General features: G+C 40.2%; 1 protein-coding gene across 6 annotated transcripts in view; it reads left to right on the forward strand.

The window, feature by feature from the left end:
- Positions 1–24,649, forward strand: part of COPA (COPI coat complex subunit alpha) — a 53,285-nt gene that overhangs the window by 16,595 nt on the left and 12,041 nt on the right. The window contains exons 7-17 of one of the 6 annotated variants that reach the window (XM_074039338.1): positions 924–1,033; positions 3,350–3,449; positions 12,081–12,216; positions 12,736–12,818; positions 13,896–14,046; positions 15,363–15,429; positions 16,754–16,829; positions 18,669–18,751; positions 19,420–19,571; positions 20,133–20,218; positions 20,335–20,473. In XM_074039338.1, the coding sequence (XP_073895439.1) occupies positions 20,188–20,218; positions 20,335–20,473 (170 nt within the window). In that variant the 5' untranslated portion in view covers positions 924–1,033; positions 3,350–3,449; positions 12,081–12,216; ... (5 more) ...; positions 19,420–19,571; positions 20,133–20,187. Of the gene's footprint in view, positions 1–923; positions 1,034–3,349; positions 3,450–12,080; positions 12,217–12,735; positions 12,819–13,895; positions 14,047–15,362; positions 15,430–16,753; positions 16,830–18,668; positions 18,752–19,419; positions 19,572–20,132; positions 20,219–20,307; positions 20,474–24,649 lie in introns of all 6 variants that reach the window. The other 5 variants (XM_005541256.3, XM_005541257.3, XM_074039346.1 and 2 more) reach the window with 5 other exon arrangements.

A 24,649-nucleotide genomic window follows, 5' to 3' on the forward strand; every position in this document is an offset into this window, starting at 1 on the left:
TGTGCTGTGGCCTCTTCAAATGGCTTTTCTTTTTTGAGATAGGGTCTCAGTGTCACCCAGGCTGGAGTGTAGTGGCACCATCATGGCTCACTGCAGCCTCGACTTCCTGGGCTCAAACCATCCTCCCATCTGTCAGCCTCCCAAGTAGCTGGGACTATAGGCATGCGCCACTGCACCCAGCGAATTTTTTTTTTTTTTTTTTGGGAGAGATGGGGTTTTGCCATGTTGCTCAGGCTGGTCTGAAACTCCTGGGCTCAAGCGATTCACCTGCCTTGGCCACCCAAAGTGCTAGGATTATAGGCTTGAACCACCATGCCTGCCTCAAATGGCTTTCCTTTAAAGTTTCTTGAGCCTAGTCTGAAGATAGTGAGTTATCTCAGTTGATTGTTCACAGTCAGTTACAGATTGAACTCCTTGTTCCACTCTTTTCCCCATTCTCACTGCTGCACTTGACTAGTCTTTAAAAAAAAGGAAAAATTTTCTAAAATGATGGGAAAAAAGCTGCTATAAATTTTATGAAGTTGAGAGTAGAAATTGAATGTTTACCATTTGGGGCCACATTTCCAGAACACAAGAACACTGAAGAATGGAAAGTGGGCATTAACTGAAGCAGACACCTCTTGAGGTAAGATTTGCGGAAGAAGAGGTTAAAGTGTGCCAGAAATTTGGGTCACCCTCCTCTGGAAAGAAGTTCCAGTAATGGATCTGTTTAAGTGTTAAGGGGGCAGAAGGGAAGATAGTGAATGTACTTCAATATTTTGAACATTTTTAGAAATAAGAATTCTTGAGTCTGTTTTCTTTCTTCAGTCTTTTCCATTTCTTTTTCTCTTCTTTTTCACTGTAGTTTCTGTGTTTCTGATACTGTGCTGTTTTAGATAACATTTATGTTTACATCTTTCATCCTGCTCCTTATCCCTTCAAAGGTCTAAGGAAAAAAAACCTGTCCCCTGGTGCGGTGGAATCGGATGTGAGAGGAATAACTGGGGTTGATCTATTTGGAACTACAGATGCAGTGGTGAAGCATGTACTAGAGGTACTTATCTTTACAGCCAGGGGCTGGATATGGGCTGTCATCTTGAGAAAGTCACAATATGCTGTTCATTTATTCATTCCTTCAACAAATATTTACAGAGTGCTTATTAAGTGCCAGGCACTGTTTGAGGTACTAGAAATCAAACTGTGAGTGAACCAACAGAGAAATGAAGCTTATGTGCCACCTGAGGGAGAGTCTTATCACCTTATAAACCCAGTGGGGAGAGGGAGAAGGCCAGGCGCAGACTTCATCACCATCCCAAAGCAGAGCTCATTCTCAAGCTTTCTGTCAGGCAGGGCAGTAAGAAATTTAATCAAAGTTATTGAGAACCAGCCATGTGTAACTTTTGTGCAGGTGAGAAAACAGAAAAGCATAAGGGAAAGAAACTAGTTTTTCTTTAAAAAATGATCTAATCTTCATAGCTACCCACTGAAGTAGATATTATTATCCCTATTTAGCAGACAAAAAAAAAATTGAGATTTAGAGAAATTAAGCAGTCTACCAAAATCTACATGTATCTACTAAATAAATGTAAGAACTAAGATTTGAATTTGGATCTGACTGCAAAACCCAGGTGCTTTTCACTGCACTATGATATATCTCAATAATACTGCTAATTCAAAACTGCCTTATCCAGGATTCTGTCACAGTATACCATATAACTGTATAAATAGGCTATACAGTATCTTAAAATCAGCAGTTCTTAAACTTTTTGGTCTAAAGATCTCTTTAGACTCTTAAAATTTATTGAGGACCCCAAGGAGTTTTTGTTTATGTGGGTTATGTGTGTCAATTTTTTACCACATTTTAAATTAAAACAACTTTTAAAAACGTGAAATGTGGCTGGGCGCGGTGGCTCAAGCCTGTAATCTCAGCACTTTGGGAGGCCGAGACAGGCGGATCACGAGGTCAGGAGATCGAGACCATCCTGCCTAACACGGTGAAACCCCGTCTCTACTAAAAAAAATACAAAAAACTAGCTGGGCGAGGTGGTGGGAGCCTGTAGTCCCAGCTACTCAGGAGGCTGAGGCAGGAGAATGGTGTAAACCCGGGAGGCGGAGCTTGCAGTTAGCTGAGATCCGGCCACTGCACTCCAGCCTGGGCGACAGAGCGAGACTCCGTCTCAAAAAAAAAAAAAAAAAACGTGAAATGTATCAGCACACATTCTATTAGCTGTCAGAGCAATGATATCACGTATCATGTGCTGGGAAACTCTATTGTATACTCATGAAATAATAAGAATGAAGAAGATAAATAGGCTGGGTGCAGTGGCTCACACCTGTAATCTCAGCACTTTGGGAGACCGAGGCTGGAGGATTACTTGGGGCCTGGAGTTTGAAACCAGCCTAGGCAACATAGCAAGATTTTGTGATTTTGTGTCTACCAAAAAAAAAAAAAAAAAAAAAAAACTGGGCATGGTGGTGCTCACTTGTAGTCCCTTGGGAGGCTGAGGTAGGAGAATCACTTGAGTTTGAGACTGCAGGGAGCAATTAGTATGATTGTACCACTGCACTCCAGCCTGGGTGACACAGCAAGACCTCATCTTAAAAAAAAAAAAAAAAAAAAAGAATGAAGAAGATGACATCTTAGTAATATTATGAAAATAGTTTTCACCTTGCAGATTTCTTAAAAGAATCTTGGAGCTCCTTCAAGATCAGACTGAGATTTCTGCATTAAGTTATAAAATTTGTCGGCTGGGTGCTGTGGCTCACGCCTGTAATCCCAGCACTTGGGGAGGCCGAGGTAAATGGATCATGAGGCCAGGATTTCAAGACCAGCCTGGCCAAGATGGTGAAACCCTGTCTCTACTAAAAATACAAAAAATTAGCCAGGCATGGTTGTGGGTGCCTGTAATCCCAGCTACTTGGGAGGCTGAGGCAGAGAATTGCTTGAACCCGGGAGGCAGAGGTTGCAGTGAGCCGAGATCACGCCACTGCACTCCAACCTGGGCAACAGAGCGAGACTCCATCTAAAAACAATAAAAAATAAAATAAAATTTGTCTGGAGATACTAATAATGTTTTGTAGAAATAAGATAAAAATGGGCAAGTGAAAAACAAAGCAGAATATGCTAAATGCAAATGAGGCTGAGTTTGGGGTTAGAAATATGTATTTGGAAATTCACATGAGAATTTGGGGTAATATTGGAGGACAGACATAATTCTGATGCTCAAAATTTTAGAGCAGCATAGTCTCTTGAATCTGTTCACATGAAGAATAAATCAGAGATATCTTTTACAACGGGTAGCTTGATTCATTGATTTGCTTTGAGTGACGGCTATAAAGATGTTTTAGAAGAACCACTCTTTTTCTACAGGGTCATGATCGTGGAGTAAACTGGGCTGCCTTCCACCCCACTATGCCCCTTATTGTATCTGGGGCAGATGATCGTCAAGTGAAGATCTGGCGCATGAATGGTGAGTGAACTGGTTACATTATCACCATATCTAGGAAATTGCCAGCCAGCAAGGTAAAGTAGGCAGGTCTTCTGGACTCTGACCAATTTTTCTACCTTAGGTGATTAATTAATGCTAATGCCAGGAGCATAGAAATTATTTATTTTACAAATAAAATATATCATCTTCACAATTTTTATGTGTACAGTTAAGTGGTAATAAATATATTTATATTCTGTTTTCCTCCCTTCATTTCCTCCTTCACCCTCCTTCCCATTCTACTCTCTATCTTAATAATATCCACTTTTTAGCTTCCACATATGAGTGAGAATATGCCATATTTATCTCTTTGTTCTTGCCTTCACTTAACACAATGGCCTCCTGTTGCATCCATCATTTTGCTGCAAATTACAGGATTTCATTGTTTTTTATGACTGAATAATATTCCATTGTGTGTGTGTGTGTAATTTTCTTTATGCATCCCTTGATGAGCACTTAAGTTGATTCCATATTTTGGCTATTGTGAATAGTGCTGCAGTAAACAAATATGGGGATGCAAATACCGCTTTGATATATTGATTTCCTTTATTTAGGTATATACCCAGCAGTGGAATTGCTGGATAATATGGTAGTTCTATTTTTAGTTTTCTGAGGAACCTCCATACTATTCTCCATTGTGACTATACTAATTTACATTCCCACCAACAGTGTAGGAGGGTTCCCCTTTCTCCATGCCTTCGCCAGCATCTGTTATTGCCTGTCCTTTTGATGCAAGCCATTTTACCTGTGGTGAAATGATACCTCATTATGGATTTGATTTGCATGTCTTTTATTTCTGTATATATGTGTATATATTTCAGCATTTATGTTAAGGACACATTGATTTGTGTTTCTCTGGTAATTAGTGATGAGCATTTTGGCCAGACCAATATCCTGGGACATTTCCCCAATGTTTTCTTCTAGTAGTTTCATGGTTTCTGTTCTAATATTTAAGTCTTTAATCCTTTTTGTTTGATTTTTGTGTGTGGTGAGAGATAGGAGTTTCATTCTTCTGCATATAGTTACCCCGTTTTCCCAACACTTTATTTTATGTTATTGGCACCTTTGTTAAACATGAGTTGGCTATAGATTTGTGAGTTTATATCTGGGTCCTCTCTTCTGTTCCATTGGTCGATGTGTCTGTTTCTGTGCCAGTACCACACTGTTTTGGTTACTCTAGCTTTGTAGTAAATTTTGAAGTCAGGTAGTGTGATGCCTCCAGCTTTGTTCTTTTTGCTCAGAATTGCTTTGGCTATTTGGGGTCTTTTGTGCTGCCACATAAATTTTAGGATTTTTTTCCTGTTTCTGTGAAGAATGTCTTTGATATTTTGATGGGGATTACAATAAATCTGTAAATTACTTTAGGTAGTAATTTACCCTGTCATTTTTACAATATGAATTCTTTCAACCCACAGGCATGGAATATCTTTCCATTTTCAGGGGTCCTCTTCAACTTCTTTCATCAGAGTTTTATAGTTTTCCTTGTATGGCCCTTTTACTTCTTTGGTTAGAGTGATTCCTGGGCATTTTATATTTTTTGTAGTTACTATAAATGGGATTCCTTGATATTTTTTCAGATTGTTCACTGTTGGCATATATAAATGCTACTGATTTTTTGAGACAGGATCTCGCTCTGTTGCCCAGGCTGGAGTACAGTGGCTCGATCTTGGCTTCCTGAAACCTCCCCCTCCCTGGTTCAAATGATTTTCATACTTTAGCCTCTTGAGTAGCTGGGACTACAGGCGCACACCACCACACCCAACTAATTTTTGTATTTTTAGTAGAGATGAGGTTTTGCCATGTTGGCCAGGCTGGTCTCGAACTCTTGACCCCAAGGGATCTGCCCACCTTGGCCTCCCAAAGTGCTGGGTTTACAGGCATGAGCCACCGCACCTGGCCATGCTACTGATTTTTGTATGTTGATTTTGTATCCCGCAGCTGGACTGAATTTATCATTTCTAACAGTTTTTTGGTTGAGTCTTGGGTTTTTCTAAGTATGTGATAATGTCATCTGTGAACAAGGGTACTTTTTCCAATTTGGTTGTCCTTTGATTATTTCTCATACCTACCTGACCTGGTCAGGACTTCTAGTGTTTTGTTGAATAAAAGTGGTAAAAGAGGGCATCCTTGCCTTCTGGTCTGCAGACAAAAGGCCTTCAATTTTTTCCCATTAAGTATAATATTAGTTCTAAGTTTACCATATATGTCCTTTATTATTTTTTTGGTATGCTCTTTCTCTACCCATATTGATCATAACTTTTGTTATAAAGGGATGTTGAATTTTATCCAATGTTTTTTCAGCATCTGTTGAACTATCATATGGTTTTTGTTTTTGATTTTGTTAATGTGATATATCATGTTTATTGATGTATATTGAGCCATTCTTGCGTCCCTGAAATGAATCTCACTTGATCTTAGTGAATGATCTTATCAATATGCCATTGAATTTGACTTGCTAATATTTTGTTGAGAATTTTTGCATCTATGTTCATCAGTGATACTGGCCTGTAGTTTTCTTTTTTTATGGTGTCCTCGTCTGGTTTTGTTATCAGAGTAATGCTGGCCTCATAGAATGAGTTTGAAAATATTCCCCCCTCCTCTTCCTTTTTTTTTTTTTTTTTTTTTTAAGAGTTTGAGGCCGGGCGCGGTGGCTCAAGCCTGTAATCCCAGCACTTTGGGAGGCCGAGACGGGCGGATCACGAGGTCAGGAGATCGAGACCATCCTGGCTAACGCGGTGAAACCCCATCTCTACTAAAAAATACAAAAAAACTAGCCGGGCGAAGTGGCGGGCGCCTGTGGTCCCAGCTACTCGGGAGGCTGAGGCAGGAGAATGGCGTAAACCCGGGAGGCGGAGCTTGCAGTGAGCTGAGATCCGGCCACTGCACTCCAGCCTGGGCAACAGAGCCAGACTCAGTCTCAAAAAAAAAAAAAAAAAAAGTTTGAATAGGATTGGCATTAATTCTTTAAGTGTTTGGTAGAATTCAGCAGTAAAGCAATCAGGTCCTGGGCTTTTCTTTGATGGAAGAACTATTATTAAGGCTTTGATCTAGGCACTGGTTTTTAGAAGTTTTTCTGTTTTGTCATGGTTCAATCTTTTTTTTTTTTTTTTTTTGAGGTGGAGTCTCGCTCTGTTGCCTAGGCTGGAGTGCAGCAGGGCAATCTCAGCTCACTGCAGCCTTCACCTCCTGGGTTCAAACAATTCTCCTGCCTCAGCCTCCCAAGTAGCTGGGACTACAGGCTGTGCCACCATACCCAGCTAATTTTTGTGTTTTTAGTAGAGACGGGGTTTTGCCATGTTGGACAGGCTGATCTTGAACTCCTGACCTCAAGTGATCCACCTGTCTCGACCTCCCAAAGTGCTGAGATTGCAGGCGTGGGCCACCATCCCTGGCCTCATGGTTCAATCTTTGTAGGTTGTATGTGTCTAGGAATGTATCCATTTCTCATAAGTTTTCCAATATGTTGGCATGTCATTCTTGTAATAGTCTCTAATGATTCTTTGTATTTCTGAGGTCTCAGTTGTTATGTTTCCTTTCTTATTTCTGATTTTACTTATTTGGATCTTCTGTACTGTTACCTTAGTTGGTCTAGCTAACAGTTTGTTGATATTATCTTTTCAAAAAGCAAGTGTTTCATTTCATTGATAGTCTGTATTTTTTTTAATCTCAATTTTATTTCTGTTCTGATCTTTATTGTTTCTTCTACCAATTTGGGGTTTGGCTTTTTTTTTTTTCTTTTTTTTGAGACGGAATCTCGCTCTGTCGCCCAGGCTAGAGTGCAGTGGCGCGATCTCGGCTCACTGCAAGCTCTGCCTCCCAGGTTCGCGCCATTCTCCTGCCTCAGCCTCCCGAGTAACTGGGACTACAGGCACCTGGCACCACGCCTGGCTAATTTTTTTTGTATTTTAGTAGAGACGGAGTTTCACCGTGTTAGCCAGGATGGTCTTGATCTCCTGACCTCGTGATCCGCCCGTCTCGGCCTCCCAAAGTGCTGGGATTACAGGCGTGAGCCACTGCGCCCAGCCTTCTTTTTTTATTTTCTAGGTCCTTGAGATGCATCATTAGATTGTTCATTTGGAGTCTTTCCTTTTTTTTTTTTTGACATAGGTGTTTATGTTATAAACTTCATTCTTAGTACTGCTTTTGTTATTTCCCATAAATTTTGATACATTGTATTGCCATTTTCATTCGTCTCAAGCAATTTTTAAATTTCCTTCTTAATTTTTTCATTGATCCATTAGTCTTTCAAGAACATGTTGTTTAACTTATATATGTTTGTATTTTCTGAGGTTCCCCTTGTTATTTATTTCTAGTTCTATTGTGTTCAAAAAAGATACTTAATATTATTTGTTTTTCACAATTTTTTCAAACTTGTTTTATGGCCTAAAGTATAGTTTATTCTGGAGAATGTTCCATGTGCTGATGAAAAGAATATTCTGTAGCCATTGGGTGAAATGTTCTGTACATTTCAGTTAGGGCTATTAGATCTAGTGTGTAGTTTAACTCCACTGTTTCTTTGTTGATTTACTGTCTGAATGATCTGTCTGTTTTTGAGAGTGGAGTATTAGTTCTCCTACTATTATTATATTGTAGTATATCTCTCCTTTTGGATCTATTAGTGTTTGCTTTATATACTTGGGAGCTTTGGTGTTAGGTGCACAGATATTTATAATTGTTATTTCCTCTTGCCGAGTTGACCCCTTTATCATTATATAGTGACCTTCTTTGTCTCTTTATAGAGTCTTAGGTTTCGTAGTCTGTTTTATCTGATACAAGTATAGCTACGCCTGCTCTTTTTTGGTCTCCAGTTTCATGGAATGTCTTCTACCACTTCATTTTCAGTCTATGTGTGTCTGTATAGGTGAAATGGGTTTCTTGAGGGCAGCATATAGTTAGGTCTTCTCTCTATCCGTTTAGCCGCTCTGTGCCTTTTAATTGGAGAATTGAGAGCATTTACATTCAGTGATGTTATTGATAAGTAAGGACTTATTACTGCTGTTTCTTGCTTATTTTCTGTTTTTTTTTTTTTTTTTTAAGGCTTCTTTCTTCCTTTTCTTACTGTCTTTTGTGGTTAAGTGATTTTCTTTAGTAATATGTCTTAATTTGATGCTTTTTATTTTTAGTGAGTATATTATAGGTTTTTGTGCTGTAATTACCATGAGAGTCACAAAAAAAAATCTTAGAATAAGGTATTTTAAAGAGATGACAGCTTATCTTATATCACAAGAACAAAAACAAAGGCAAAACACACTCAGGAATTATACATTTAACTCCATTTCTGCTCCTGCGTTTTTTACTATCTCTTAACATGTTGCTATAGCTATTATTGATTTTGATAGATTTGTCTTTTGGGCTTCTTAGTAAAGTTATAAGTGAATTGCACACCACCATTATAGTAATATAGTATTCTGGGTTTGTCTGTGAACTTAATTTTACATCTTGAGTTTTATATCTTGAAAAGTTTTCTTTTTGCACGTTAGTGTTTTTTTCTTTGAGATCGAAGAACTACTTTTAATACTTACTGTAAAGATGAGTCTGGTGGTGGTAAATTCTCTCACCTTTTGTTTGTCTGGGAAAGACTATCCTTCATATTTGGAAAATAAAATAATCTTGCTGGGTACAGTATTCTTAGATGTCGGATTTTTTCTTTGAACACTTTGAAAATATCATTCCTCTTTCTCGGCCTATATGGTTTGCATTGGAACATCTATTGTCAGACAAATTGGAGCTCCTTTATGTGTTCTTTGCTTCTTTTCTCTTGCTTATTTTTATTTTAGGATCCTTTCTTTGTCCTTGACTTTTGAGAGTTTGACTTTTATATGCCTTAGGGTAGTCTTATTTAGATTGGACCTGTTTGGTGTTCTCAGGCCTTCCTGTACCTGGATATTTCTTTCTTCTCAAGTTTTGGAAAATTTTCTGTGATTATTTTTTAAAATAAGCTTTCTACCCTTGCTCTTGCTTAGCTCCCTCTTGAAAACCAATCATTCTTCTTGTTTTTTGAGACAGAGTTTCTCTCTTGTTGGCCAGGCTGGAGTGCAATGGTGCGATCTCGGCTCACCACAACCTCCGCCTCCTGGGTTCAAGTGATTCTTCTGCCTAAGCCTCCTGAGTAGCTGGGATTATAGGCATGCGCCACCACACCCAGCTAATTTTGTATTTTTAGCAGAGATGGAGTTTCTCCATGTTGGTCAGGCTGGTTGCAAACTGCTGACCTCAGGTGATCTGCCCACCTCAGCCTCCCAAAGTGCTGTGATTACAGGCATGAGCCACCACGCCAGCCGATCATTCTTAAATTTGGTCTTTTGAGGCAATTTTCTGTTTCTTGTAGTCTTGTAGGTGGTCTCTGTTCCTTTTCATTCTTCCTTTTTTTTTCTCTCCACTGACTTCTTTTTTTTTTTCTTTTTTTGAGACAGAGTCTTTCTCTGTCGCTCAGGCTGGAGTGCAATGGTGCAATCTCAGCTCACTGCAACCTCTACCTCCTGGGCTCAAGCGATTCTCCTGCCTCAGCCTCCCAAGTAGCTGGTATTACAGGCATCCACCACCATGCCTAGCTAATTTTCGTATTTTTAGTAGAACCAGGGTTTCACCATGTTGGCCAGGCTGGTCTCGAACTCCTGACCTTGTGATCCACCCACCTCAGCCTCCCAAAGTGCTGGGATTACAAGTGTAAGCCACTACCACTGGCCTAACTATGTGTTTTTCAAATAGTCGGTCTTCAAGCTCACTGATTTTTTTTCCTCCACTTGGTCCCATCTGCTATTCAGAGTCTCTAATGAGCTCTTCATTTCAGCAAATGTGTTTCTGTTTCAAGATTTCTGTTTGATTTATTTTCATTGTTTCAATCTCTTTGTTAAACTTCTCTGGTAAATTTCTGAATTGTTTTTCAGCCATCTCTTGGAGATAACAGGGTTTCCTTTAAACTACTGGTTTGAATTCTTTGTCAGAGATCAGAAATTTCTGTCATTTTAGGGTCAATCATTGTATTTTTGCTTTATCCTTGTGGGAAGGTTATGGTTCCGTGTTTGCTATTGTTACTTTTGGGTATACACCTATGTCTTTGTGTTGAAAGATTAGTTACTTATTCCAGTTTTCTCTGTTTGGCTTGCTTTAGTTTTTATTGAACATATTTGCTTAGCAAATCTTTACTGCTCGGTCACTTCCTCCTTTTTGACTTTAGGTGACACCTTAAGCCCAGGTTCACCTTGGCTTTAGTAAATGACCCGAGCATTGTCTGTCCTGAATGGGGAGGTCCCAAAGGGATTATCCCATCTGTGTGTCAGGCCTGGCTAGAGGTTCGTGTATGGGGGGACCTGTGGAACATACTTCCTGCAACGCAGTGCTACTTGGCATCTCCTTTGGCCAAGTAACAGAGCAAGTTTTTGGGGCTGGGTATGATAGTCCTGCCTCCCTTTTCTCTCTGCCTGTCCTCAGGGATATTTCCTCTCTCAGGCAGTCGTGATGCCTCCCATGGGTTAAGTCAAGGTTAGATGTCCTGCCGGGGCACCCAGGAAGATGGGGAAGATAGTTGACCACCTCAGTCTTACTTTTTGCGGTGTAGAAACCATGAGTTGGGGGGAGGGGCATTGCAGATGTGGAAATCAGATTCTCTTACCATCTGCTCAGAGTTTTTTCATCTTTCTATGGCCCCGGGAACTGTCTCATTGTCATATTTGAGGTCTGGGTTGTTGCTGATGAAAATCTCAGCCCTGTATATTTGTTTTGGGTTTTCTGTGGAGGGGAGTGAAGCCAACTTGTTTCTATACCACCGTTTTGCAACTGAAAGTATTCCTTCTTTCCCTTTTTTCCTGTGATGGTACCCTTGTTTTGAGGAGTATAAACATAGAATTCATCCATTCATTTGACAAATATTTATTGAGTACCTCCTTTGTACTAGACTTTGTTTAAGGCTCTGGAGATACAGTGGTGGCTAAAACAGATAAGGCCCCTGTCTTAAGGAGCTCATATTTGTTCTAAAATGGCAGCTCCTGAAGTGGCAGGTCCCTGAAAAAAAATAAAAAATAAAAATAAAAAGGGCAACTAGGACAAATCGTTATCAGGACAGATAAAACAGGATAAAGGGATGGCGAATGATGAAAAAGAGGTGTTTGTTTTTTTGAGACAGGGTCTTGCTCTGTTGCCCTGGAGTTCAGTGGCGCATTCATGGCTTACTGCAGTCTTGACCTCCTGGGCTCGGGCGATCCTCCCCCTCAGCCTCCTGAGTAGCTGGGACTACAAATGTGTGCCACAACACCCAGCTAATTTTTGTATTTTTTGTAGAGGTGGGGTTTTGCCATGTTGCCCAGGCTGATCTCGAACTCCTAGGCTCAAGTGATCCCCCTACTTTAGCCTCCCAAAGTTCTGGGATTACAGGTGTGAGCCACTATGTACGGCCAAGGGAAGATGTGTTATAATCAATAAGAGGGTCAGAATGAAAGAACCAAGAAATGTAAAGATTAAGAGGCTTAAATGAAGGAGATTGCCATATTAGAAAGAAGTTGGAAATTTAGCATTCTATAATAGTACTTAGTTCTTGATTAAAAGGATGTCATATCTCCAAATCCTACAGTTATAGTAGTAGGGAATTGTGATGACTTAATTCTTTTTGTCCTTCAGAATCAAAGGCATGGGAGGTTGATACCTGCCGGGGCCATTATAACAATGTATCTTGTGCCGTCTTCCACCCTCGCCAAGAGTTGATCCTCAGCAATTCTGAGGACAAGAGTATTCGAGTCTGGGATATGTCTAAGCGGTAAGTTAGTCATCAATGTTGTGTGAACTTTCTCTTACTCTCTCTTTTAAAACTAGATTGGAATACTTCTTTATGTCTCTCATCATCTTCAGCATGTAGACAAATCAAATCATATATTATGAAAATTTGAAGAGACCTAGAGATCAGTCAACATTTACAAATTTTCCATCAAATAGAAATCTCCATGTTTATTATTTTTTGCCTCTAAATTTAAACATTTTTTCTTCTTCCCCCTTTCTCCAGTTCTGTAGCTAGACAAGTAAGAAATGCGGAATGAAAGCCATAAAATTATGCTGAAAAGGGGAGATCTATATATCATGATAATGTGGTCAGTTTTGAAGTCTCCTCTTTTTGTTATTTGGTAGAACTTATCACGACTACTGTTACTTAGGATATGCAGTTTACTCTCCCTGATTTACATTTTAATCAGCTTGCTGGCTTACCATTTAATATTCTTGTGTAGGATGGGCTGAAGATTCCTAGGAAATTAATATTTTTCTTTTTGTGTACCTTTTCTAGGACTGGGGTTCAGACTTTCCGCAGAGACCATGATCGTTTCTGGGTCTTAGCTGCTCACCCTAACCTTAACCTCTTTGCAGCAGGTAAGGGCCATTTTCTCTCTTTTTTCTTTGTTTTATATAAGACTTGAAAGTGATTATTAGCTTTATCTCTAGTAAATATATAGTAGGATGACAAGAAGAAGAAGGACTCTCAGCCACTTAGTTGAAGCTTTCCTCCTTTTTTTCCTCCACTTTATATGTACCTAAAATGATGTGTGGTGAAAAATGCTTTGAAGAAAAATTAAAGTTAAGGGAGATAGAGATGGATAAGTATGGGGACTACTGCTTTATATTGGGTGTTCAGAAAAGTGAAAGGGTATGAGGCAATGGGAACAGGAAATGCAGAGACTGTGTTGTGAGAGGTGCTTAGTGTGTCACCATCACATGCTAAGGAACACCAAAGAAGCCAGCCAGTTGGAGCACAGTGAGTAAGGGACTAAGTAATAGTGTGAGGTCAGGCCAGATCGTGTATTGCCTTCTATGCCATGGTTAGAACTTAATATTTTATTCTGAATAAATGGAAAGCCATTGGAAGGTTTTGGGCAGGAAAGTGACATGATCTGGTTTATATTTGGAGAGCAAACAGTAGGAGAACAAAAGTGTAAGGGTTCTCTAAGGGACGATGATGCTAGTAGGGAAAGAGCAAAACATTTTAAAAAACAGAATAATAAAGGGTTTTTAAACTAACATTCATTTTTTCAGTAAATACTTTTTATACTCTTTTTACATGCTAGAGACTGAGGAAGGACAGAAATTATAATTTCTGCCTTCAGGGAATTCATGTTATAATGTGGATGATAGACCTAAATGATTACAGTGCAGGATGATAAGTACTGTAATGGAGGTTTGTACAAAGCATTAGGGGAACACAGAAAAGGGCAGTGTGAATAGTGGCACTAAGTATGGCAGTGTGAATAGTATTAGAAAAGGATTCACAGAGAATTATTTAAATAAAGATTCCAAGAACTGTGAGAATTTAGGCAAGTAAGAGATGTATTCAGGTGTCTTGTCTTTTATTAATAGCATACAGATATAATCTTCATCCTTATGTATCTCCAATTTCCAGGTTTTTTTCTTGCCTACAGCTTAATTCTTTCTCCTCTTCTCCCTGTCCCCCAGGCCATGATGGTGGTATGATTGTGTTTAAGCTGGAACGGGAACGACCAGCCTATGCTGTTCACGGCAATATGCTACACTATGTCAAGGACCGATTCTTACGTCAGCTGGATTTCAACAGCTCCAAAGATGTAGCTGTGATGCAGTTGCGGAGGTAAATCGGACTTGTTTCTTTCCTCCCAACCCTCTCATCTGTCACCCTGATACAACTCCCACAAACAAGACTCTTCTTTTATTTATTTATTTACTTTTATTTATTTATTTATTTATTTATTTATTTATTTTTATTTATTTTTTTGGAGATGGAGTCTCATTCTGTCACCCAGGCTGGAGTGCAGTGACACGACCTCAGCTCACTGCAACCTCCACCTCCTGGGTTCAAGCAATTCTTCTGCCTCAGCCTCCCAAGTAGCTGGGATTACAGGCATGTATGTGCCACCACACCTGACTAATTTTGTATTTTTAGTAGAGATGGGTTTTCACCATGTTGGTCAGGCTGGTCTCAAACTCTTGACCTTGTGATCTGCCCACCTCGGCCTCCCAAAGTGCTGGGATTGCAGGCGTGAGCCACCGCACCCGACCAAGACTCTTCTTTTAAATGACATTTTGGATCTCGTATTCTGTCACAGATGGAATCCCCATTAGATGAGCCTGCTCAGTGTAAACCCAATGAGTGAGGGAGGCAAGGAAGTGGTCATGAGTAGAATGAGAGTTCCCTTCTTGAGAATGCTAGTGACCATGTGGATGGAAAATCATTCTGCCACAATTTGCTGGGTCTCTTGCAAGCTAGAGGAAGTTTCTTGATAGAGAATGGCCCAAACTGATAACAGAACTTTTTGCCTTTATTTGGCATTTCTTGTCTTTAACTGTCCATTGCCTTCCCTCAAAAAGCACACCAGAAAAAGCTCTGAACCAGAATATATGTCCCTGGAAACTCTTAATTCTGAAGATATGATAACCTCTGGAATGCCTGGCAAAAGGAACTGTCCTTTTGAAAAGCCAGCTGCATCAGCATGCTGAAACATTAATGGTGGCAAACTTTGGCATGAGGGTTTGATAACCGCCCTCTAGCATCACTACAATAAAAAAATGGGTTTATGTGAACACTCCAGGGGACAGGAGAAACCAGCCAGAGACAAATCACATTATGTTACTGTGTGGTGTCCACTGCAATTATGTGTAGGAATTTCAGTCCCACTCACTACAGTGAGTGCTAACCCTACCTACCTTCTATTGAATAATTTGACTTCTACTATGGCTTACTTTTTAAAACTGTTTGTTCAAAGCTGAGCTAAGGAAGTTGCCAAGCCTTAAAGGAAGAGAATACAATATTCATTTTACTCCTGATTATAAAAGTGATGAGTATATAGTGTAAAGATTGGATAAGTAGGAGGTGTGGGGGTGATTCCTTTCTTCCTTCTATTCTTATGTGTCTTCCCTGTTTTTTCCTTTTTCTATATATATCTCTAGTGGTTCCAAGTTTCCAGTATTCAATATGTCATACAATCCAGCAGAAAATGCAGTCTTGCTTTGTACGGTAAGTAACCTGTGGAGCCCTCCTAGGTTCTCCCCATTTTCCATAGGTCTCTTTCTTATGCCCTCAGGGAATCTCTAATGGCTTCTTAAAAACTATTTAATGGTCACTTTGTGAGAGCTGACACAGTGATCACTCAGAGACTCAAATCAGGTAGGTTTCAGTTGTCGTAAACATATTGAGCATTTGTGAACTGCCTATCTTTCATAAAGCTGAACTTAATGGAGCATCAGGATGAATGACCCAGATCACTAGAAATAATTTGAGAGAATGTTTAGGCTATATATATCCTATGGAAAGAAAATGTTTACCTTGATCCCTTCCTTTGGGTAAAAATAGAAGAACTATGATTTTGAGAGGGAGTTCATGTCAGTGGGGTTGGCTTCAGAGTCATCAAAGAGTCCTCTCTGTTTCTTGCAACAGAATTTGAAAAAAAAAAAAAAAAAAATGACATTCTAATTTTTGTGCCCTGGTGGCCAAGTTAAAAGGAATGAAGTTATATGTCTTTCCTCATATAACTATATTGTCTAATCTTTTCTTCTTTAATATCTAGCAGTCCCATATTCTGACAGTTTTCTTTCATGTTTTTTCTTTTCTTTTTTTTTTTTTTTTTTTTTTGAGACGGAGTCTCACTCTGTCACCCAGGCTGGAGTACAGTGGCCAGATCTCAGCTCACTGCAAGCTCCGCCTCCCGGGTTTACGCCATTCTCCTGCCTCAGCCTCCCGAGTAGCTGGGACTACAAGCGCCCGCCACCACGCCTGGCTAATTTTTTGTATTTTTAGTAGAGACGAGGTTTCACCGTGTTAGCCCGGATGGTCTTGATCTCCTGACCTCGTGATCCGCCCGTCTCGGCCTCCCAAAGTGCTGGCATTACAGGCTTGAGCCACCGCGCCCGGCCTGTTTTTTCTTTTCTTCTTTTTCCAATAAACATTTGCATTCCTATAGTGTCTTGTCTTTGATGTCTTTTTTTTTCTTTCCAGTGGTTGAGTACTCCGTTGATGAGTCCTCAGGGTGGGGTACCAGAATATCAGGGTCCTAGTCTGCTAATTTGTGGAATAGAGAGCAGTTCTTACTTTCATTCAGATAATATCTGCATCTTTGGAAGATAAAGAAAATAAAGTGGCATCAGTGCTGAGTTGTTTGGCAAAGAGCCCTATAATTCATAGATGTAGAAACAGTCAAATGCCCTCTGGGTGAAGGGTAAGAAAAGTATGGTTTCAGATTGATGTCTGTGCAATTGAACTGTTTTCTCTGTCAGAGTAAACTGGAAAACTGTTATCTTGGGTGCTTCTCACTAACATTTTAATTTCCCCTTTTCTTCTACAGAGAGCTAGCAATTTAGAGAATAGTACCTATGACCTGTACACCATCCCTAAAGATGCTGACTCCCAGAATCCTGATGGTAGGTGTTCTTTTTGTCTAACCCACTCTGCTTCCAGCTCTCCTCACCCGCATGATAACTCCTCTTCAAGTTTTTCACATTCTATCCGCAAGCCATGGCCACATCACTCATGTCTGTTGGCAGGTGCTGCTGACAGTTGCATCAGTGGCGACCATGGTGTGAAATATTCATGTTCCTCCTCCATTTTATTACCCCAGCTAGATATATATATTTTATAATTTGGTTATTAGAAACTCTCCATTTTCTCTTTCAGCACAGCATGTTATCCTAGTTTATTGTCAGTTGATACGACTTTCACCCTGGTAGTTTCATTTATTTAAAAATGTGGTTCCAATCTTACAATGCCTCATCCTGGGACTAGGGATTTATACTCTCCCATCCACATCCAGATTCGATTTGCTTCCTTTTGCGTGTCAAAAAGATGAGGCTGCTAACAGCCCCACACCCCACCTGGGATCCCAGGATCCAGCTGAGACTCCTGCCTACCTCTTCCATCACCACCATCCCTTGTTGACGTCCTTGTGATTAGAACTTGCTGACAAAACATTCTCAGAATGGATTTGACTATTGCCTATGGTCCTTTCAGTGCACTTCCTCCAGCGGGTTTATAGCTAGTACCAGATCAGAGATTTATTCTGCAGATCCCCACTCTTACTGGCATACTTTCATGATATTTTAGACCCCATCAACAGTTTCCTGAGAAATAATTTACTAGCTGGGTGCCACTGGGTTATTATTGTTGATAATCTATCTCCTCTCTTTTAAATGTGTTCATAGTGAGAGAAAGAAAATGTATTTGTATTTGGTATCCATAAGTCAAATTCTCCCTTATAAATTAGTTAAGCCATTTCTGACTAAATCTTATGGTTTGGTACCTCCCAACTCAGCCCTTTGCTTTTTTTATTTTCCCCCATCTGTGTTTACAATTAATAGAATTTAAAATATTTTGTTTTGTTTTATTACCACTTTTATATTCTGTACTTCATTTTTTGAGGGAGATAATAATAAAGGGGCAGCCCAATGGTGGGCAACAGTGATAGGCTTGAATAATGCAGATTCCTGGCCCCTGGAAAATGGGAGTGTTAGTTTTGATAATAATTAGTTTCATAAATTGCCTGCCCTCCAGATGCCAGGGGCAAGACTGGCCAACATGTTCTCTCCAGTTTTCTGCTGGTCTAATAGGTAAAAGAGTATTTTGATGCACCCTTCTGTTTATCCTTCTACAAGTTTCCCAGAGAATGGAGTGTCCATTTCAAAATTCTAATAAGCCACTGAACTGAGAAACATTTTTTAACTCTCGTCAAGTTGATAAGAATGGTCAGTTGACATTTACAGAGCAACAGCTTGGTTCTAAATACCACCCAGCACCAAGCTCTCCTGTCAAGATTTAGTTGGGAATGCTCTGCCCCACCCTGCCCTACTAGGAAGTCAGCATTTGCATGTTAAAAGCAGCAGAGCAGCTGCATCCTGGGGAGGGGGTCCTATGACACAGGCTTGCTTTGCTGCAGCTTGGCCAGGGAGGCCCTGCTCGTTAGCTTGATGGAGTGTGCTGTCTCCCAAGATGGGCGGCCCTTCTGCCAGTACATGATGTTGGCTGAAATGCAACCACTTGGCCTAGAGAAAAGAGCCTTGGCAGGGGTGGTGGTTGGTGTTTGGAGGGGACTGGTGGGGAAAAGTCACTCAATAATAGCCCCAGGTTATGGCTGAATTAGTTAGGAAGCAGCTCAACTGGCAAAGCCAAGATGGCATCCAGCAAGACTGGCAGCTCCATGGCACCCGACTATGTCACCTGCCAGTGACTCACCACATGCTCCCACCCTTTGGTTTTGTTCTTCTCAGCGCCTGAAGGGAAACGATCCTCAGGCCTAACAGCCGTTTGGGTCGCTCGAAATCGGTTTGCTGTCCTAGATCGGATGCATTCGGTGAGTTAAGACTAAAAGCGGAAACTAATTTGGGGAGTGTGGTGGCAGCGGCCTGTGTATTGCAAAATAAAGACCATTGTTTTTTCTATTCTCCCCCGAGCAGCTGTGATTCTCATGTATTGGCTATACCTCTGTCTCTAGCCCTACACTAAACCCTCTTGGGGGAAAGGCATTAAAACTGATTTGATTGGGTAGATGATTGCTATGGCTCTGGGTTTAAGAACCAAGCTAAAGTCACTGTTGACTACAGGAGCCCAAAATGCATCAAATCTGAAGTGAATGGGCTGGATGAGGAAATTTCCCTCCTTGTTCTGCTGTCTCCATTGTTATTTGAAATGTAATAGGTCCAGCACAAGATAAAGCACTCTGAAGAAAATATTTAACAAAATTTAAGCCCCAGAAACAGTTTTCTCTCTGTTGTTCATTGAGGAATTCAGACTTTAGTTGGGACTTCTCAGAATGTTTTAGTTGGAGGAGAAAAAATATGTATTAAAGACCTTAGAGAAGATCTTGGTTGGCGTGGTCTGTCTGCAGTGGTCATTGACATGGACAGGACAAAAAATACTTGTTAATTGACGCTGAGGAACAATTGCTGAGAGACATCATCAGTTGCCATCATCATCTATACACACTTCTTCTCTTAACCCCATCTTTAATACTTATTGCAGCTTCTGATCAAGAATCTGAAGAATGAGATCACCAAAAAGGTACAGGTGCCCAATTGTGATGAGATCTTCTATGCTGGCACAGGCAATCTCCTGCTTCGAGATGCGGACTCTATCACACTCTTTGACGTACAGCAGAAGCGGTAACATATCAGGTGCCCCTAAGCAAACAGCCATGTAGTTGGGGAGAGTGGACATCTTTAGTGGGAACCTTTTTCCCCAAGTGAGTTTGTCTTGTTGCTTGGCCACTTCTTGTGCTCCAAGACTCTTTGTAGTAACTTTTCCTTTCTGTGATCACTCTCCATCCTGCACATCCACACTAGCATTACAGCGAGAGTCTTGGTTATTTATCTGGTTTTACAGTACTTACCTGAACAAAGCGTGTTCTCAGGGCTTAGAATGAGAGAGACACAGATTAATAACATAGTTCCTATATTTAAAGGAGCTTACAGTCCAGTGGTGAAAATAGACATACACAGATTCCCTAACAATACAAGGAAATGAGGGAGAGGGGGTTGAGGAGGGGGAAAGTGCACAGTGTGAGCCAAAATGTTTAAGTCACTGAGCTACTATGTAGAAATTACATTATTTTGTGTAATTAGTATTGCATTAAGAAATTGGGGTTTACATTAATTAGAGGGTGCAGTTGATGTAGATCATAACCTGAGATAAGGGAAATAGATCCATTCATGTTTGCACATCTCTGTCTATCTCAGGACTCTGGCATCTGTGAAGATTTCTAAAGTGAAATATGTTATCTGGTCAGCAGACATGTCACATGTAGCACTACTAGCCAAACACGGTGAGTCTTCATTATATCCACCCTGATTTAGAGACCAGTCCCTCCCACCCCCATTCCTGCCAGTCTACGGCACTTACCCTATCCAACAGAACACTCATGCCCTTTGCCTCTTACAGCCATTGTGATCTGTAACCGCAAACTGGATGCTTTATGTAACATTCATGAGAACATTCGTGTCAAGAGTGGGGCCTGGGATGAGAGTGGGGTATTTATCTATACCACAAGCAACCACATCAAATATGCTGTCACCACTGGGTAAGTTAATTATCTGGGATACAGAATGGGAGAAGGCAGCTTCCTGAAATCACTGTCCTGTCTTGAGATGTAACTGAAGCCCTCAGTGAACTTCCTTCATGGAAAAGTCTTACCTGCCATATATGTGCAAAGGGCATCAGAACATTCTTTTTTCAACTTTTTAAAAATTGAGAACTCTAAAACAAATGTAGACGATTACATAAAAAAATATATAGAATAACAAGTTATGTAGTGAACATCAACATAACTACCACCCAAGTCAAAAAACAGAACAGTGCTGGCACCCCAGAAGCCCTTTGCCATGTGGTCACAACCCACCCTGTTTCCACCAAAAATAACATTCTAGTTTTTACAGTTAATTTCTTCCTTGCTTTTCTTTATAATTTTACTGCCCTGTGTTTCTTGGTATGATTTAGTTTTGCCTGGTTTTGCCTTCCTATAAATGAAACCATACTGAATATATTTTTTCATATTTTGCTCAATATTTTGTAAGATTCATCTATCTTGTAGCTCCAATGTAATTATTTTCATTTTTGTATAATTATATGATTATACCACAGTTTGTCAGTTCTACTCTTTTAAGGAATATTTGAGTGAATTCTAGTTTTTGGCTTGTGTGAACAATGCTTAACATTCTTTTACCTGTTTTCTGGTGTACTTGTACATACATTTCTCTAGAGTGTATCCTCGGAGTAGAATTGCTAGGCCATAGAGTATGCATATCTTCACATTTATTAGGCAATGTGAAACTGCTTTTCTTTTTTTTTCTGAAGTGGAATCTCGCCCAGGCTGGAGTGCAGTAGTGTGATCTCGGCTCACTGCAACCTCCGCCTCCTGGATTCAAGTGATTCTCCTACCTCAGCCTCCCAAGTAGCTGGGATTATAGGCACACACCACCACGCCCAGCTAATTTTTGTATTTTCAGTAGCGACGGGGTTTCACCATGTTGACCAGGCTGGTCTTGAACTCTTGACCCTGTGATCTGCCCGCCTTGGCCTCCCAAAGTGCTGGGATTACAGGTGTGAGCCATCGCACCCAGCTGTGAGCCACCGTGCCCAGCTGTGAAACTGCTTTTCAAAGTGGCTGTACCAATTTGCATGCCCCCCAGCTTGGTATAAAAATTTCCTTTTGGGCCGGGCGCGGTGGCTCACTCCTGTGTCCCAGCACTTTGGGAGGCTGAGGCGGGCGGATCACCAGAGGTCAGGAGTTCAAGACCAGCCCGACCAACATGGAGAAACCCTGTCTCTACTAAAAATACAAAAAAATTAGCTGGGCGTGGTGGTGGGTGCCTATAATCCCAGCTACTCCAGATGCTGAGGCAGGAGAATCACTTGAACCCAGGAGGCAAAGGTTGCAGTGAGCCATGATCGTGCCCTTGCACTCCAGCCTGGGCAACAAGAGCGAAACACTGTCTCAAAAGAAAGAAAGAAAAAATTTCCTTTCTTGCCTTCTTGACCAACACTTGGTTTGGTGAGACTTATTTTTGTCCATCTGATGGATGTGTAATGGTATCTCCTTGTAATTTTGTTTTGCTGTTCTCTGTTTCCTAATGAGATTGAGCACCTTTTCATCTGGCCATCCAGTAGGATTTCCTCATATGAATTCTGTTCAAATCTTTAATCTGTCTTACATTATCTTTCTTTTTTGAATGTCTGTCCTTTGTCAGGGCTACATGTTGCAAATACCAGTATCTCCCCTTTTGTAGCATGTCTTCTGATTTTCCTTATGGTATCCTTTAATGAACAGTCAGTCTTAAAACGTAGTTAAGTTTATGAATCTTTATTTTTTATGGATATTAGGTTTCATCCTATTTTAAAGATCTTTATTGACTCCCAAATCATAAAACTATTCTTCTGTATTCTTTTGTAAAAGCATTGTAACTTTGCTTTTTATATCTAGGTCTATAATCTACCTGACATTGATTGTTATGTATGCTGTGAGGTATAGAAAGCTTAATCCCACTTTTTCCATAAGGACACTCAATTGCTCAGCAGCATTATTGAAAAGACCACTCTTTCTCCATTGTTCTGCAGTCTCATCTTTGTCATACATAAATCATGTTTTCAAAAATGCAAGGATCTGTGGTCTATCTCTGCTCTAATTCCACACTGTCTTAAATAATGTGGCTTTATGATAAATCTTCACATCTGGTACAACACTTACTCTGATCCTATTTTGTTTATTTTTTAAAAGTTGTTAGGGTATTTTCAAGGAAATTATGCCTTTTCACATAAGTTTTGTTGTCGTTGTTGTTGTTGTTGTTTTGAGATGGAATCTCGCTCTGTTGCCCAGGCTGGAGTACAGTGGCGTAATCTTGGCTCACTGCACCCTCTGCCTCCCAGGTTCAAGTGATTCTCCTACCTCCCCAGATTCTCCTGCCTTATATGCGCATGCCACCACACCCTGCTAATATTTGTATTTTGAGTAGAGATGGGGTTTCACCATATTGGCCAGGCTGGTCTCAAACTCCTGACCTCAAGCCATCCTCCCACATTGGCTTACCAAAGTGCTGGGATTACAGGCGTCAGCCACCAGGCTCAGCCCTTCACATAAGTTTTTAAAGTAACTTGTGAAATTCTTGGCCAGGCACCGTGGCTCAAGCCTGTACTCCCAGCACTTTGGGAGGCCGAGGTGGGCGGATCACGAGGTGAGGAGATCAAGACCATCCTGGCTAACACGGTGAAACCCCGTCTCTACTAAAAATACAGAAAATTAGCTGGGCGTGGTGGCAGGCGCCTGTAGTCCCAGCTACTCGGGAGGCTGAGGCAGGAGAATGGTGTGAACCTGGGAGGCTGAGGTTGCAGTGAGCTGAGATCACGCCACTGCACTCCAGCCTGGGTGACAGAACAAGACTCCGTCTCAAAAAAAAAAAAAAAAGTAACGTGAAATTCCACACAAAAACATTTGTCATTTTGTTTGGAATTGCATTGAATCTCTATATCAGTTGGGGGATAACCACCATCTTTACAGTCCTTACAGTGTTCAATTTCCTAATCTGTGAACTTGGTATAGCAGCTCTTCATTCATTTAGGTCTTCTGAAACATCCTTCAATAAAGTTTTATAGTTTTCTCTATAGAGATCTTGCATTTCTTTGGTTAGATTTATTAGACACTTGACGGTTTTAAAATTCTGTTTGTAAATGGATATCTATTTAAAATTTTAATTTTCTAATTTTGTTGATATTTAGAAATATAGTTAATTCAATTTAAATACAATAAAATCAATTTAAAATTGATTTTATTTTAAGGAATCTTGCTAGACTCTTATCAATTCTAGGATTTATATTTCCTTTACAAATAATCATAGTATCTGTGGGTAATGACAATTTAGTTTCTCTTTCAAGTACTTATATATTACTATATTTTTCTTGTCTTACTGCACTGACTAGGATCTCCAGCAATGTTGAGTTAACATAATGACAGCAAACATTCTTGTCTTATTCCTAACTTAAAGGGTGAACTTTCAGTGTCTTAGAATTATGTGAGCTTACAGTAGATTTTTTAAACGTATATCCCTTTTCTGTGAAGGAATTTTGCTATTTCTTTTTGCTAAGAGTTTTGTTTTTTTTTTTTTTTTTACCTTGAATGAATGTTGAATTTATTTATTTATATATATTTATTAATTTAATGTAATTTATTTATTTTTGGCAGAGAGTCTCACTCTGTTGCCCATTGTGTAGTGGCATAATCTTGGCTCACTGCAACCTCTGCCTCCTGGGCTCAAGTTATCCTCCCAGCTCAGCCTCCCAAGTAGCTGGGACTACAGGCATATGCCACCATGCCCAGCTCATTTTTGTATTTTTTGTAGTGATGGGGTTTCATCGTGTTGCTCAGTCTGGTCTTGAACTCCTGGGCTCAAGCAGTCGGCCTGCCGTGGCCTCCCAGAGTGCTGAGATTACAGGCATGAGCCACCATGCCTGGTCCAAATGTTAAATTTTATTAGATAACTTTTCTGCATATACAGGTTGAGTATCTCTTACCTGACATGCTTGAAACCAGAAGTATTTTATATTTCCGATTTTTTTCTGATTTTGGAGTATTTGCGTTGCTGATTGAACATCCCACATCCAAAAATCTGAAGTCCAAACTGCTCCAATGAACATTTCCTTTGAGTGTCATTTCAGTGCTCACTTTTGGATTTTGGAGCATTTCAGATTTCCTGTTTGGGATGCTCAG

The sequence above is a fragment of the Macaca fascicularis genome, chromosome 1 (assembly GCF_037993035.2).
Source record: "Macaca fascicularis isolate 582-1 chromosome 1, T2T-MFA8v1.1".
NCBI classification, from domain to species: Eukaryota; Metazoa; Chordata; class Mammalia; order Primates; family Cercopithecidae; genus Macaca; species Macaca fascicularis.